We start from the raw sequence: 12,398 nt of genomic DNA, 5'->3' as shown, positions 1-12,398 counted from the left end.
GTATATAATCTATATAGAACACCATACTCGTGTTCATTACTCTTATTGCTATGCAGATATTTGTCAAAAACTATGAGGTCACATGCACTACTGAGTATGAAATTCGATAGATATCATTTCCAAAACCATTAAGCTCCATTTCTTAATGTAATGTTGCAGTTATTCTGATTTAGAATCTATTAGAGTCATATAAAGGAAATGTTGCAATGGATGCTGTAATCCTTGCCTATTTCATGTATCGTAGGGTGGTTTATATTGACCAGCCAAATACACACAAATATACACAACAAGTTTTTAGTTTCAGGTTTTCAAAAGAATCTTATATCATATGAGGATTGAGACTTGTTATTTGTATTCAAAAGAGGATATCAAACAGGAGAAAAGAAGGTAATCCAAGCTAAATCCAGCTTCCTCTTGTTGACATAAATTTTATTAAAGGTATGTTTAATGCACTGTTGATGAAAAATTAATGTTTACTTAAATCTGTTATACAAATGGCCTTTAGTGCTGTTGTGGTGGGTCTGAAACTGAAGTCTACTCACAACAAAGGTTTTATTTCAGCATTTTCTGAAAAGCTGTATTTGTGTCTCATAAGGTGAATACATCATACAGAATAACTAAAAGGCTGGGTGGCCAGTAAACATTATATAACTTCACACAAATTTCAGAATTCTTCAGCGTTCCTTATAGGTGTATTGATAGTATCCATGTAAAACATTCAAAAGGTATGAACATCTTATAGGCCTGACATTTATTATGTGCAAGACATAATGTCTGTGTTAATAGTATTGAGAAAGCTAAGTAACATGTTTGGTATTATGGTATATATACATAGAGTCATGTGTGTGTGTGTGTGTGTGTGTATGTGTGCATGTGTGTGTGTTCGTGTGTGTGTGTGTGTGTGTGTGTGTGTGTGTGTGTGTGGTGAATTTCTAGATGCAAACTACCCTGGGTCCGAGGGTTTAACGGGTAGTTTGCAGGCACAAACCCTTGTTGAGCGTTAAGGAGTCTGCGCCAAGACTACTACATGCACTAACTGGCACTGTCCCTCAGACTGTTGGGAGACGCTACAGTACATGGCCTATGGGACAGTGTAGTCTTGGCGCAGAATCCGTGACCAAAAACGAGGTTTTGTACCTGCAAACAAGCGGTCTGGCAACCCCTTTCCCAACCAGATATTTTGTCAATTTTTATATTTTGATTATGTACACCCATAGGACATTCATTTAGGCCAAGTTTGGTCCATGGGCTCCATGAGGTAAATTACACCCGCCGGAGGGCCTTTTCGGGGGGGGTCCCTGGGGGCCGAACCCGCCCTCAGGGACCAGGCTGACGCCCATTTTTTTTTTAATGAGGGGGGTGGTCCCAGCAACTCTGAGGGGTCAAACCTCTTGGGCTTGGTGGGGTTAATTGACCAGCAGCCAGCTCCTGGTCTAATACCTTGCTATATCTGGAGGCGTAGAGATTCCCAGGTAGGGTAATTGATTTCCTTCTTCGCTACCATTGGTCGATGGATGCTTCTGCCTCCTGCTCCTGCTTTGGGGGCGTGGTTTGTCCATGTGTCATCTACGCTAATTCGTGAGTGCTTGCTCCAGGGGCTCTGTGTTGTATCTCTGTGGAGATTGTGAGTTTCGCTTCGCCAATCCACACAAACGAAAGAAAAACAATTCCAATATTATAAGTTTAGACCCATTTTTGGCATTTTGTCTTTTCATCCACTGTTATATTATTATAAGCATTTAGGTTCATAATTACAATATTCATAATTCTGGACCTTTACGGTAATCCACATATCTAAATGCTGATTATGATTTCTTTTTGTAAGTCGTTAGGGTTGGCATAATTGTAGATCGAATAGCACGAATATACATCTTCTTGTCATAGAAACCAAACTCATTTAATCGTCAGAAATAAACTCATTTACTCGTTTTCTCCCCATGTTAATCATGCACCAACAAAAACGTCTGAAGATCAACTTTCATCACATGGAATGAAAATTAAAATGATAATTATCGATGAAACTATTAATACAATCAGAAATATGCAGTATGTTGATTGAAAGTGGCATGTTTGAATGTGGTCCCCAAAAATGAGAGAACTCGTTCATATATTCTTTTTCCTCCTCTACCATGCTGCTGCTATTACTTTTCCACCTTTTGAGAGTAGCAGGTGTTTTCCCTTGTCTGAAACACACTAGTATCCCTTTCACCACATATAGGTGCACAGGATGTGTTCAAACAGGAAAGTTACATTGATATTAGAAACATAATATGGAGGCGTTCCCGGAGAAGAAAACGGTTGTTTGTCTCCCTGGTTTAAGACAGTGTAAGGTACTTTGGCCATCCTAACTCATTTATACAGTGATCGAAAAGCCTTGGCATATTGTAGCCATTTAGTATAATATGACTTAATGCATTATTCTCAAAGGAAAATTGGTTGTATCCGTCAAGGTTTAAAATAAAAGATTTCAATTTAGATTACGTATACATTTGGCATTCGTCCTGATAAACAGATTTTATGCACGTGATATAATTTATTTGCATCAATTTATACCATTAAAAAAATAACCACAACAAAATAAATTCCATATCATTTCCTTAATTTTTTGTCCTTTGCAATCTTGCTAATACCCAAATTTTACTATTACTATAGAAAGAAGAGCAACACATAATGAAGCATATTAAGCACAGCAGTATTTGTCATATAAGACTTTTGTTTATTCCGTTTCTGCCATAATATCACTTACAATATGGTCGGTAGACTCGGACTGAGCCGCCAAGGTCGGTCAGTTCCGCTTTCTCGTTGGCTCGATATCAGGGTTAGACCGTTTCCAAACCCTGTCAGATATCAAAACAAGATTATCACTTTGCAATATGGGGTGGACGTTCCTTCTTGTCTACGCAATGTTACCACTGTTACCACATGGTTAAAAGGGGAGACTAGAAGGGAAGTCCCCTGCCTATAAACGAGAGACCAATTGGAGGTCAGTCACATTTATGCCTCGATCATGATACCCACCCACGCGCGACATCCGTTAGGTCCAACTGGTCCTGAAATCATAGTCTTAGAAATAAATGATAAAACTGTAACTTTCCTTCACCAGAGAATGATAGCAACTCGTCGGACACTGAGCTCCTAAACATTGACGGACTTTGAGGCTTTGATGATAGAGTTTGTGAAGATGAGGTGTGTCTTGATCCTTTTCTTCTCTCTAGCTGTGGGAGCATATTCGGTGGCTACCATGACAACACCGCCTCCTGCAGAAGGTAAGTCATCCTTAATTCAATTACACGCTTTTAACTACTTTTTAATTCGCTTTTTTTTTCTAATTTCTTCTAAACAAATCTGTTCCATTCTTATCGGTAGTTCTCATTCATGTGCCAATGTAGCTGTACGCCTCTTATCTTTCGGAATGCATGCACTGTGTAGATGTGTTATTTTGCCTGACTATTTTTAGATAACCTTATGTTATGTTTCTTTTCCTCATAAGTTTTTCCAAAAATGTATATATATATATATTTTACGCAATTCATAATCAGCCTAAATACACTCTCTCAATTTCCAGCTAAAGCACATAGGGTACCAAAGTCTACAGCATATAACATTTTATTTTGACTTAAAAGGTGAAATCACAGATGCTGAAAAAAAAAATATTAAAAAGGCAACCTTTTCTAAAGAAACTGAATCTATCAAGGATTCAAACTAATCGATCTAATCAAACTTTTCTTTAATGGGTGAATAAATCACAGTGTACATGATTACGTGACAAACCCAACAATGGATGATTTTTACTCGCCATAACTAGTATTGAGTAGCGCTGGCGGAGAGGAAGAGAGAGAGAGAGAGGTGGTAGGAACAGGAAGGTGTGAGAAGAAACAAGTTCACATGACTGTCAGATAAACAGCGGACATTAGTCGGGCAATGGTATCGCTACACGCAGAAACGCTGACTGATGAAACAAGAATTATAGCTATATCAACAAGTATGACAGTTAATTTGGTAGAAATGCCAAAGCACTGGCAGTGGAATTGATGTCAACGCCCCCCATTTTCAGATTACAAAATCAGCACCAAGAACTCCTCTCTTTTTGTTCTATGTGTCAATGATTTTTTTTCTTCTATTTCCAGATTAGAAGGTTGACTTTAAGGATCTAGTAGGCCTACTACATTCAACCCCTTTGAATTGATTTGTGTAAACATAATCTGATCTTCATTAGTCGGACAATGGTATCGCAACAATAGTATCGCAACAATTTTCTTGTTTCTTATCATTCCCAATATACCTTAAGAAAGGATGTCAATAGTTAATGACTAAGATTCACATGCCAAAGTTCGTAAGTTGATTTATTTTATTTATTTATTCACGTTTTCTTTAAAAATACAGGGTAAGTCTCATTCAAGCCAGAGGCCTGCTTTTCAAGAGAGCCCTGTAATTGTACAGATACATTTTGCATATTATGATAAAATCATACAGGGAAATAGAAGATAATACAACAAATGACAATTCAAAATACAAAAGATTAAGGAAATAGACATAGTCAAAACCTTACATATACACACAAGCGCATATACTCATGCGCGCATGCACATCATACACACACGCAGACACACAGACACGTAAACGCACACACACACACACAGACATGCATACGGACACAGACACATCTGTCTTTAGAAGATCCATGATAACGATTGGAATCCGAAGTCACGTAATCATGTCAGGATTTTATGTCGACTTTCATTCATTATATTAGGTGTTAGAAGGCTTAACGGTGCATAGCGTATTCTTTCTTGGGTAGAAGAAAACGGGAAGAACATGCTTGCCGAAACGTCGGGAGTGTGCATTGTTGCGACACGGATTGTCGCCCCTACACGGACTGTCGCCCCCTGCTCGGGGCGACAATCCGTGACGGGCGTTGGCGGCACGGATTGTCGCCCCCGTCACGGATTGTCGTCTGGCGACAATCCGTGACGAGGGCTGGCGGCACGGATTGTCGCCCGCCCTCGAAGCACATTTTGCTGGGTAATATCATATAATGATATCGTTCTGGACATAGTCAGTGAAATACTAACACATAACTTACATGGCTACATCCATGCAAACATGCCATGTAAAAAGTCATGGTGAGGTTTCAAGGAAGTGTGTATGTGCGCGTGCACATGATAATCTAGTGTCCGTTTGTGCGTGTGTGTGTGTGTGTGTGTGTGTGTGTGTGTGTGTGTGTGTATGATGGAAGAATGTGTTTATTATGTCAGCTTTTTGCGTATGTGTTTTTTAGCTGCGCGTGGGGAGGGTACCTAGTAAGCTGTTGCTGGCATAAACGTTCATATTGATTTTATTAGCAGCTTTACACATGACTTTGATGAGTTTGTTTGGCGGATTTGTATATGAATTCGGAGTGGAGCTTGCGTGCGGGCGGATGTTGCTTTTCTGCATACGGTCTATTATGTCTTATTTATCAACATTGGGAAGTCGTTTCATCAGGATGGAATGTGGTATCGGTTCGGGTGTGCGTGTGTATGTGGGGAGGGGGTTACATTTCGTTATTGCAAAAGTTCGTTATTCTGAAGGCTCCTTAGTCCGAAGGTTCTTGATTCCGAAGGTTCGTTATTTCGAATTTCATTTTTGGATCAACGAACCTCTAGGTATAGGGAATTGTGTGTTTCGGATAAATGAAGCCTCGGAAAAAAACGAAACTTCGGAATAACGAACCTTCGTGTGCGTGTGTGTGTGTGTGTGTGTGTGTGTGTGTGTATGTATGTATGTATGTGGGTTGGTGAATGTGGGTGTGGGATGATTTAGGTTTGGGTTAATCAGGGGTTGGTGGGTTGGGGATTGGATTTGAAGAAGGATAGTTATAAATGGTATGACAGATGTTGGTCGGATTTAATATTTAGGATAGATGTAGGCCCTAGATTTGTTTCGGTTGGGGGGGGGGGGGGGGTGGTCGGGTTTTTTATGACTGATTTCATTCTAGATTTGTGTAATGTATTTGTGTGTGTGTTTTTTTTTTTATGTATATGCCCTTGTAAGTAAGATGGTGTTACATGATCCAAACCAATATATTCAAGGAATATAGGGTTGGTAGGGCCCTACATGTCAAAACTTTCTCGTGAAGAAATTATTAGTAGGGTTGGTCTATAATCGAGTTATCTATGTTGAAGTGAGATTATTAAGTAGTATAAATTGACAAATGGATTTGTTTGTGTTTCGAATTGCCATTTGTAACTTTTTTGTTCATGAAACACCCAGAATGGGTCGATTTATGAATGATTGGAATGACATCAATAAATATCAAGGGAAAAAAGTGTTGAGTTGGTTTATTTGCATTATGAGGATTTGTTTGAGTGTTTGTTGGTGTTTGTTTGTATTACGTATGTATATAGCGGTGTGCGATGGCAGTTCGTTTGTGCTAAAATCAACTAAGGATTGACAAATTATTTACTGCGTGTGGAAATTATTCGCTCATGCATAAAGCATCTATCAAACCTATTCTGGGACAAAGAAGTGGTATGGACGTTGTAGTTAAGACTGATGGAAGAAAATGACTGCAGTGAAAAATGAACAAAGACAGATAACATTTGGGGAGGGTACCTCCCTCGTATGTATTTTCTCTCGGCCTCTCTCTCGCCTAGCCCGCCTCACCGCTGATATTGGTTGACACACCCATACTATTTTTAGATCAACGCTGGTGTGAACTCTTTAAACACGAGCTCATACACGCTGAAGGCATTTTCATTGCCACAGTAGTGCCTGCTGCTCAAACAAGTTTGTTCGCACAAATATCAAAACATTACGGAGCCCGCCAGGTGACAGGAGGAAAAAAAAACCCTGCATGGATTACTGCGTTCCCTCGCAATAATCCATGCAGATTTTTTTTCCCCTCATGTCACCTGGCGGCCTCCGCAAAACACAAACACAAACAGACACACGTAGGCATACAGGCACACGTACAAACACAGACGAACAAACCACTACCACTATACAACCACCACACATGCACAGTTTCTACATATTGTATTATCATACTCCAAACACACACACACACACACACACACACACACACACACACACACACACACACACACACACACACACGTACGCATAACTTACCAGTCATACCCAACCCATCAAAGCTTAACACCGGAGGAACCACCCCGAGCCCTGGGCGACAATCCGTGTCGCAACAAATTTTTTGCCATCACGGATTGTCGCCTTCGAGGTCCAAAATTGGGAACTGCACAAGCGTCACGGATTGTCGCCAGACGACAATCCGTGACGGGGGCGACAATCCGTGCCGCCAACCACGTCACGGATTGTCGCCCCGAGCCGGGGGCGACAATCCGTGCAAGGGCGACAATCCGTGTCGCAACAGTGCATGGTGTGTAGGACGGGCCACATACATACCCTGGAAAGAATACGTGGTGCACCGTTAAGCCTTCCACTACCCTATGTTCTACCTCCACGGAAGCCTTCAAAGATTTCATTCATTACAATTTCAATCCATAGATGGCGATATAGAGCAGACAGTGAGAGAAATGTTGCAGGACTTCCGGGAGGAAGTAGCCGAGCTCAGACAAGAGATACAAAGTTTGCAGGTACACTCATCTTCCCCTGGCCTCCTCGCTACCTCTCCCTCTGTCTTTTTCGCCCTCCCTTTCCTTCCTCTTACTCCTCTAAATATCTTTCTGTATACCCGTGCATTTCTGCTATATTTCGGAATTAATCCGAAGGAGACTGTAGAGACATAAATTATTTCCCACACCCACTGAGAGTGATTAAGCTGAAACGCGATTGTAATGATGCATCACTATAGAATCGTGCATGTGTAAATTAATCATTCTTGCCGTGTGAATGCAAACTGATGTCGCGGAGGCTGATTTGAATAGTAAATTGAATCGTCTTTCAAATGACGGTAGGATGTTTAAGAGGAACGGTGGGTGCACATGCCACCCCACCCATGTAGTTAGCTAGGGTGGGGGATGGTAATCTTTCCGCTGTCTTCACCCCTTGTTATGTAAGCTCAAAAAGACTTTAAACACACACACACACACACGCACACACACTCACACACACACACAAACACACACACACACACACACACACAAACATCAATCAAAGTGAAAATGCGTTTTATCTAACATAGGATATTCGAAGATTCGATTACGCAGTATTCACATAATTACCGTGTATATAAAGCAAGTGAGGATGATGTGTCTTCCTCCAGTGGACTTATTTTTCAATGCCAGCGAATAAGAAGTGAATGAGTTATTTTGACCGGGAAAAATATCAATTTGTGAGATAAAACAGATATGCGCGCAATCATTGAAGCAAAATATTTCAGGGAAATAGTGCAATCAACACGTTAATCTTGATTTTTAACAAATGAAATTCATACCTACTCAATCTTAAGACAATTTCTCTACAAGATAACAGCAGCCATAAGTCATTCGTGTTGAACGCGTATTAACATTACAATATTAGCTGGCTAAGTTGCCAGTCATCTCTAGTCGGAATATTTGTACAAGTAAGAAATAAAAGAAAAATAATTAAGTTAAACACATATGCATATGAAGCATATATATACTATATAAGTACATTATAATAAACTAGGTGTTACAGAAAAATATTTAGATTTTCTATTAAAAAAATATATATATACATACAGTATCAGATAACACTGACATGGATATGAGCAATAGCTATAGAGTGTACAATTTTGTTATAGGTAGTTTAAAAATGATGGCATAAATCAGTTTCATTGAATTCAAGATTTATTTTGAACTCAGATTTCAAATTTAGCTCTGTTTTCAACCCTTTTTTTTTTTTTTGCACACGGGTCAATTGGTGTGTGTGGCCAACACCCGGACAATGGTCCTGAAGAATAGCCAGGATTTAAATGCTCTATTACATACATGAGAAATTCAACTGTCACTGCACAGTCTTTATTCATCCTGAAGTGTATTGCTTGTCTTTATTCATCCTGAAATGTATTGCATACAAGCACATCAAAACATGCGTTTATTTTTTTTTTCATGTGAATGCACTTTAGCCTTTTAATACCATGAATTCAGTCTATCAGTGCCCATAGGGCAATCCATCATGAATTATTAACCCAGCATTCATGTGCCTTGGAGCAAGAGTCCAGAAGCCTAGTCAGCAGATTGATAATCTCTTGATTAATTTTGCATTAGTCATCGAGAGACGGACAGGGTGAACAGTTGTTGCAGTCATCCGAGCTGACCGTTTCTTCGTCGCCTGTCGACGGTGTTCTCAGCAGCAAACTTCGGAGTCGACGAAATGTGGACAGCTCCCGCTCTGTACAGTATACGTCCAATGATTCTCATGGTGCCAACGGTGAGGGCAGTACAGCAGACGCAGGGAATCATTGAATGCAGACTCCCACACCCTTTAGTACTATAAGACATTTACTAATAATATCTTGAGACCAAATTGGCCTGAAGTTGTAGTTCTAAAGGGTGTGAGAGTACACTGAGCAGATTGAACTAATGAATCATTATGTTACACACTGTTATAGTCTAGGATCAAGTTGTAAGCATTGAAATTTGTTAGTCAACAAGTTAAATTTACTTCTTTGGTTTGTTTAAATTTTTTTTTTTAACTGTGTGAAGGTAGTATTTTTTTTACTCAGCCTCATGTATTCTTACTGGATGGATTTGACGCATTATAAGCCATTACTAAGATTAGATATAGATGGGGTTGTTGTTTTTGATAATAACGAATGTCTCGACAGATTTCAAAAATGCATAAACCTTTACTGAATTTTTGGGAATGTGATAACTCTTAAGCAACTTCTCAAATCTTCGAAAGTGGTTCGTGCTAGCAGTGTTATTTGAGTGTCATACGTACGGACATGAGTTTAATACGGACATCGCGTTATGCCGTCCATAAACGGCCTCACAAATAAAGGAAGAGTGGCTAATGGTTTTTGATGGTGGATAAATGTACGTGCTGGTAATAATGGTATGTAATGGCGGATTATAGTTCATGATGAGGGGCAATTGCAAAATCAATTGTGTCTATAGTTACATGTAGCTATGTTATAGTGGCTTATGAAATAATATATAGTGGTTGCTAATATCATCGTCTGTGCTGGTGGCTAATGGAGTATGAAGGTTGCTAATGGTTCGTGATATGGAGCAGATGCATATTTATACAATCAATGGACGATGTCCTGTGGTGATGTGGCTAATGATGTATAGTGGTTGCTAATATCATAGTCTGTGCTGGTGGCTAAAGGAATTGTGATGGTTGCTAATGGTACGCAATCGTGGTCAGTGATATGTCCTGGAACTTCAAAAGTAATTCAAATATACATTTTCATAAACGATTATGGCCCTGATGATAGAGATGTCTAAGAACATTGATTCAGCGAAGGAAAGGATGTATTTAACGTGTAAAATTGTCATCAAAGGTTTCACAATACGATGGCGGCCTTCCATAGTCCCCATCACATACCATTTTAAACCATCGCATGCCATTAGGCACCATATACCATTTTGTTCTACTTCAAGCATTGACCAGTAATCCTTACATTAAAGATATCTTCATTTTCCATACGTTTCGTTTTTCAAACTTCATAGTTTATTCATTTCTTTGTACTTTTTTGTGGATGGGAAGCAGCCTCTGTCATTCACATAGTGCATTCTCATTTATATCTTCGATGACAGGAGGAGTTGTCTACACCCACTGGGGACGACCGAATTGTTCGGATGGAGCAGAACTCATCTACAGTGGTAATTTCCCCAAAGTGATCACAAATGTATCAATTTCCCGACAAAATCTTGTTGATAATCACATAATTAAGAACTGTTCCTGATAAAGGGGACCTTTTTAAGTCCTCTTCTATCACTCATCTCCTTGCTCCATCCTCATATTTTCTTCTTTTTGCGCTTTTATTTTCTTTTTTCTTTTCTCCCTTCTTTTTGCTTTTTCCTCTTTCAGGCTCAGTGGCAGGAGAATATGCGACACACACTGGCAGTGGCTCAAACTACCTGTGTTTGCCTATGGAGCCGATCTATGACGTGTTTGAGACGTCTGCGCACGCCAAACGAGGTCTGCTGTACTCCACAGAATTCGAGACAAACTTGGCGCCGGTTTACCAAGAACTACACGATCTTACGCCAACATGCGCTGTGTGCCGAGCGCCACCAAACCGCTTGTCGAAGCTCATGATACCGGGCCGTAACGTGTGTCCTTCTCAGGAATGGCGGCTGGAGTACAAAGGCTATCTGATGTCGGCACTTTACACACTCAAGAAGACTGAATACATCTGTATGGACAGAAACGCGACGGCCGTGCCAGGGACTATTGGTAACCAAGGCGGTGGCGGCTTGTACATGGTAGAGTCCCGCTGTCTTGTTGGGGGTGGGATGCCATGCGGACCGTACGTAAATGGTTACGAGCTTACCTGTGCGGTCTGCACCATCTGAGGCTAGACGGCCTACAATGAAAGGCGTATTTACGCACCCACATGCATTATTTACGTATACTATTATGCATTCATATCTTAGAATTAATGACATTAGAATTTATATGCAGAGTAAGTGTAAGAAGCATTTTCTCCTACTAAAGACGGCATAAGACGTAGACTTCGTGAGTATAATCTTCTTTTTGTGACGCAGAAGCAATATTAGTTGTAACACAATACCTTATGAATATTTCTAATAAATAAGCAGACAAAGTAACGTAGAGATAGTAAGAGATGAAGAGTAGGAGAGAGGAATAAATTCTCATGAGAAGTAGAGGATAGCTCACTTTTATTTGGTACTATTGATTCATGAAAAGACAGGGAGACAGGCTAACAAAGAACAAGGCAGTCTCTATGTAAACAACATTAATATCGGTGTGCGTACAGTGTAATGTCTAGAATACACATGAATACCTTTTCTCTAATGCATTTACATACAACATATTTCTTTCTCTCTCTCTCTCTCTCTCTCTTGAATATGTATATGTATATGTTTATGTATATGTATATGTAATATATACTTATAATATCATATACGTATATATATATATATATATATATATGATATTGCCGTTTTTGTTACATGTTGACATGTATCAATAATTTCAAAAAATAAATAAATTCCTGTTTTCACAAAGACAGAAAGAGATACTAGGTTTTACAAAAAAATTAAAAAACATTTCCCACTTTTGATCCTTAACAGTTCAAAAACTATACATCAGAAAACACTGACATTGACATGAGCAATACCTGAATAGGGTACAATTTTGTCGGAGGGAAGTTTATAATCAAAGCATGATTCAGTTTCATTAAATTAAACATTGATTTTTCAGTTAGGTTTCAAATTTTGCTCTATTTTCAACCATATGTACTAAACTTTCACGTTGCGCAGAGTGTGTAGTAGACA

General features: G+C 39.5%; 1 protein-coding gene across 1 annotated transcript; it reads left to right on the top strand.

Moving 5' to 3' along the window:
* Nucleotides 1-3,050: 3,050 nt before the first annotated feature.
* Nucleotides 3,051-11,963, top strand: LOC139727874 (uncharacterized). The gene is made up of 5 exons (XM_071638846.1): nucleotides 3,051-3,266; nucleotides 7,510-7,598; nucleotides 9,195-9,357; nucleotides 10,692-10,757; nucleotides 10,966-11,963. The coding sequence occupies exons 1-5, from the start codon at nucleotides 3,164-3,166 to the stop codon at nucleotides 11,451-11,453; spliced, it is 909 nt and encodes a 302-aa protein (XP_071494947.1). The 5' UTR covers nucleotides 3,051-3,163; the 3' UTR covers nucleotides 11,454-11,963.
* Nucleotides 11,964-12,398: the final 435 nt, after the last annotated feature.

This window comes from Diadema antillarum, unplaced genomic scaffold, assembly GCF_040938485.1.
Source record: "Diadema antillarum isolate AM-2024a unplaced genomic scaffold, OU_Dant_1.0 seq00000157_RagTag, whole genome shotgun sequence".
NCBI classification, from domain to species: Eukaryota; Metazoa; Echinodermata; class Echinoidea; order Diadematoida; family Diadematidae; genus Diadema; species Diadema antillarum.
Note: the sequence above shows the minus strand (reverse complement) of the source record. Positions and strands in the feature narration are given on the sequence as shown.

Bases quoted from the DNA above. Each gene is read 5' to 3' on its own strand.
- LOC139727874 (XM_071638846.1), top strand. From the start codon at position 3,164: ATGATAGAGTTTGTGAAGATGAGGTGTGTCTTGATCCTTTTCTTCTCT. The intron at 3,267-7,509 runs GTAAGTCATCCT...TTCAATCCATAG, and splicing joins AACACCGCCTCCTGCAGAAG to ATGGCGATATAGAGCAGACA. The intron at 10,758-10,965 runs GTAATTTCCCCA...TTCCTCTTTCAG, and splicing joins AGCAGAACTCATCTACAGTG to GCTCAGTGGCAGGAGAATAT.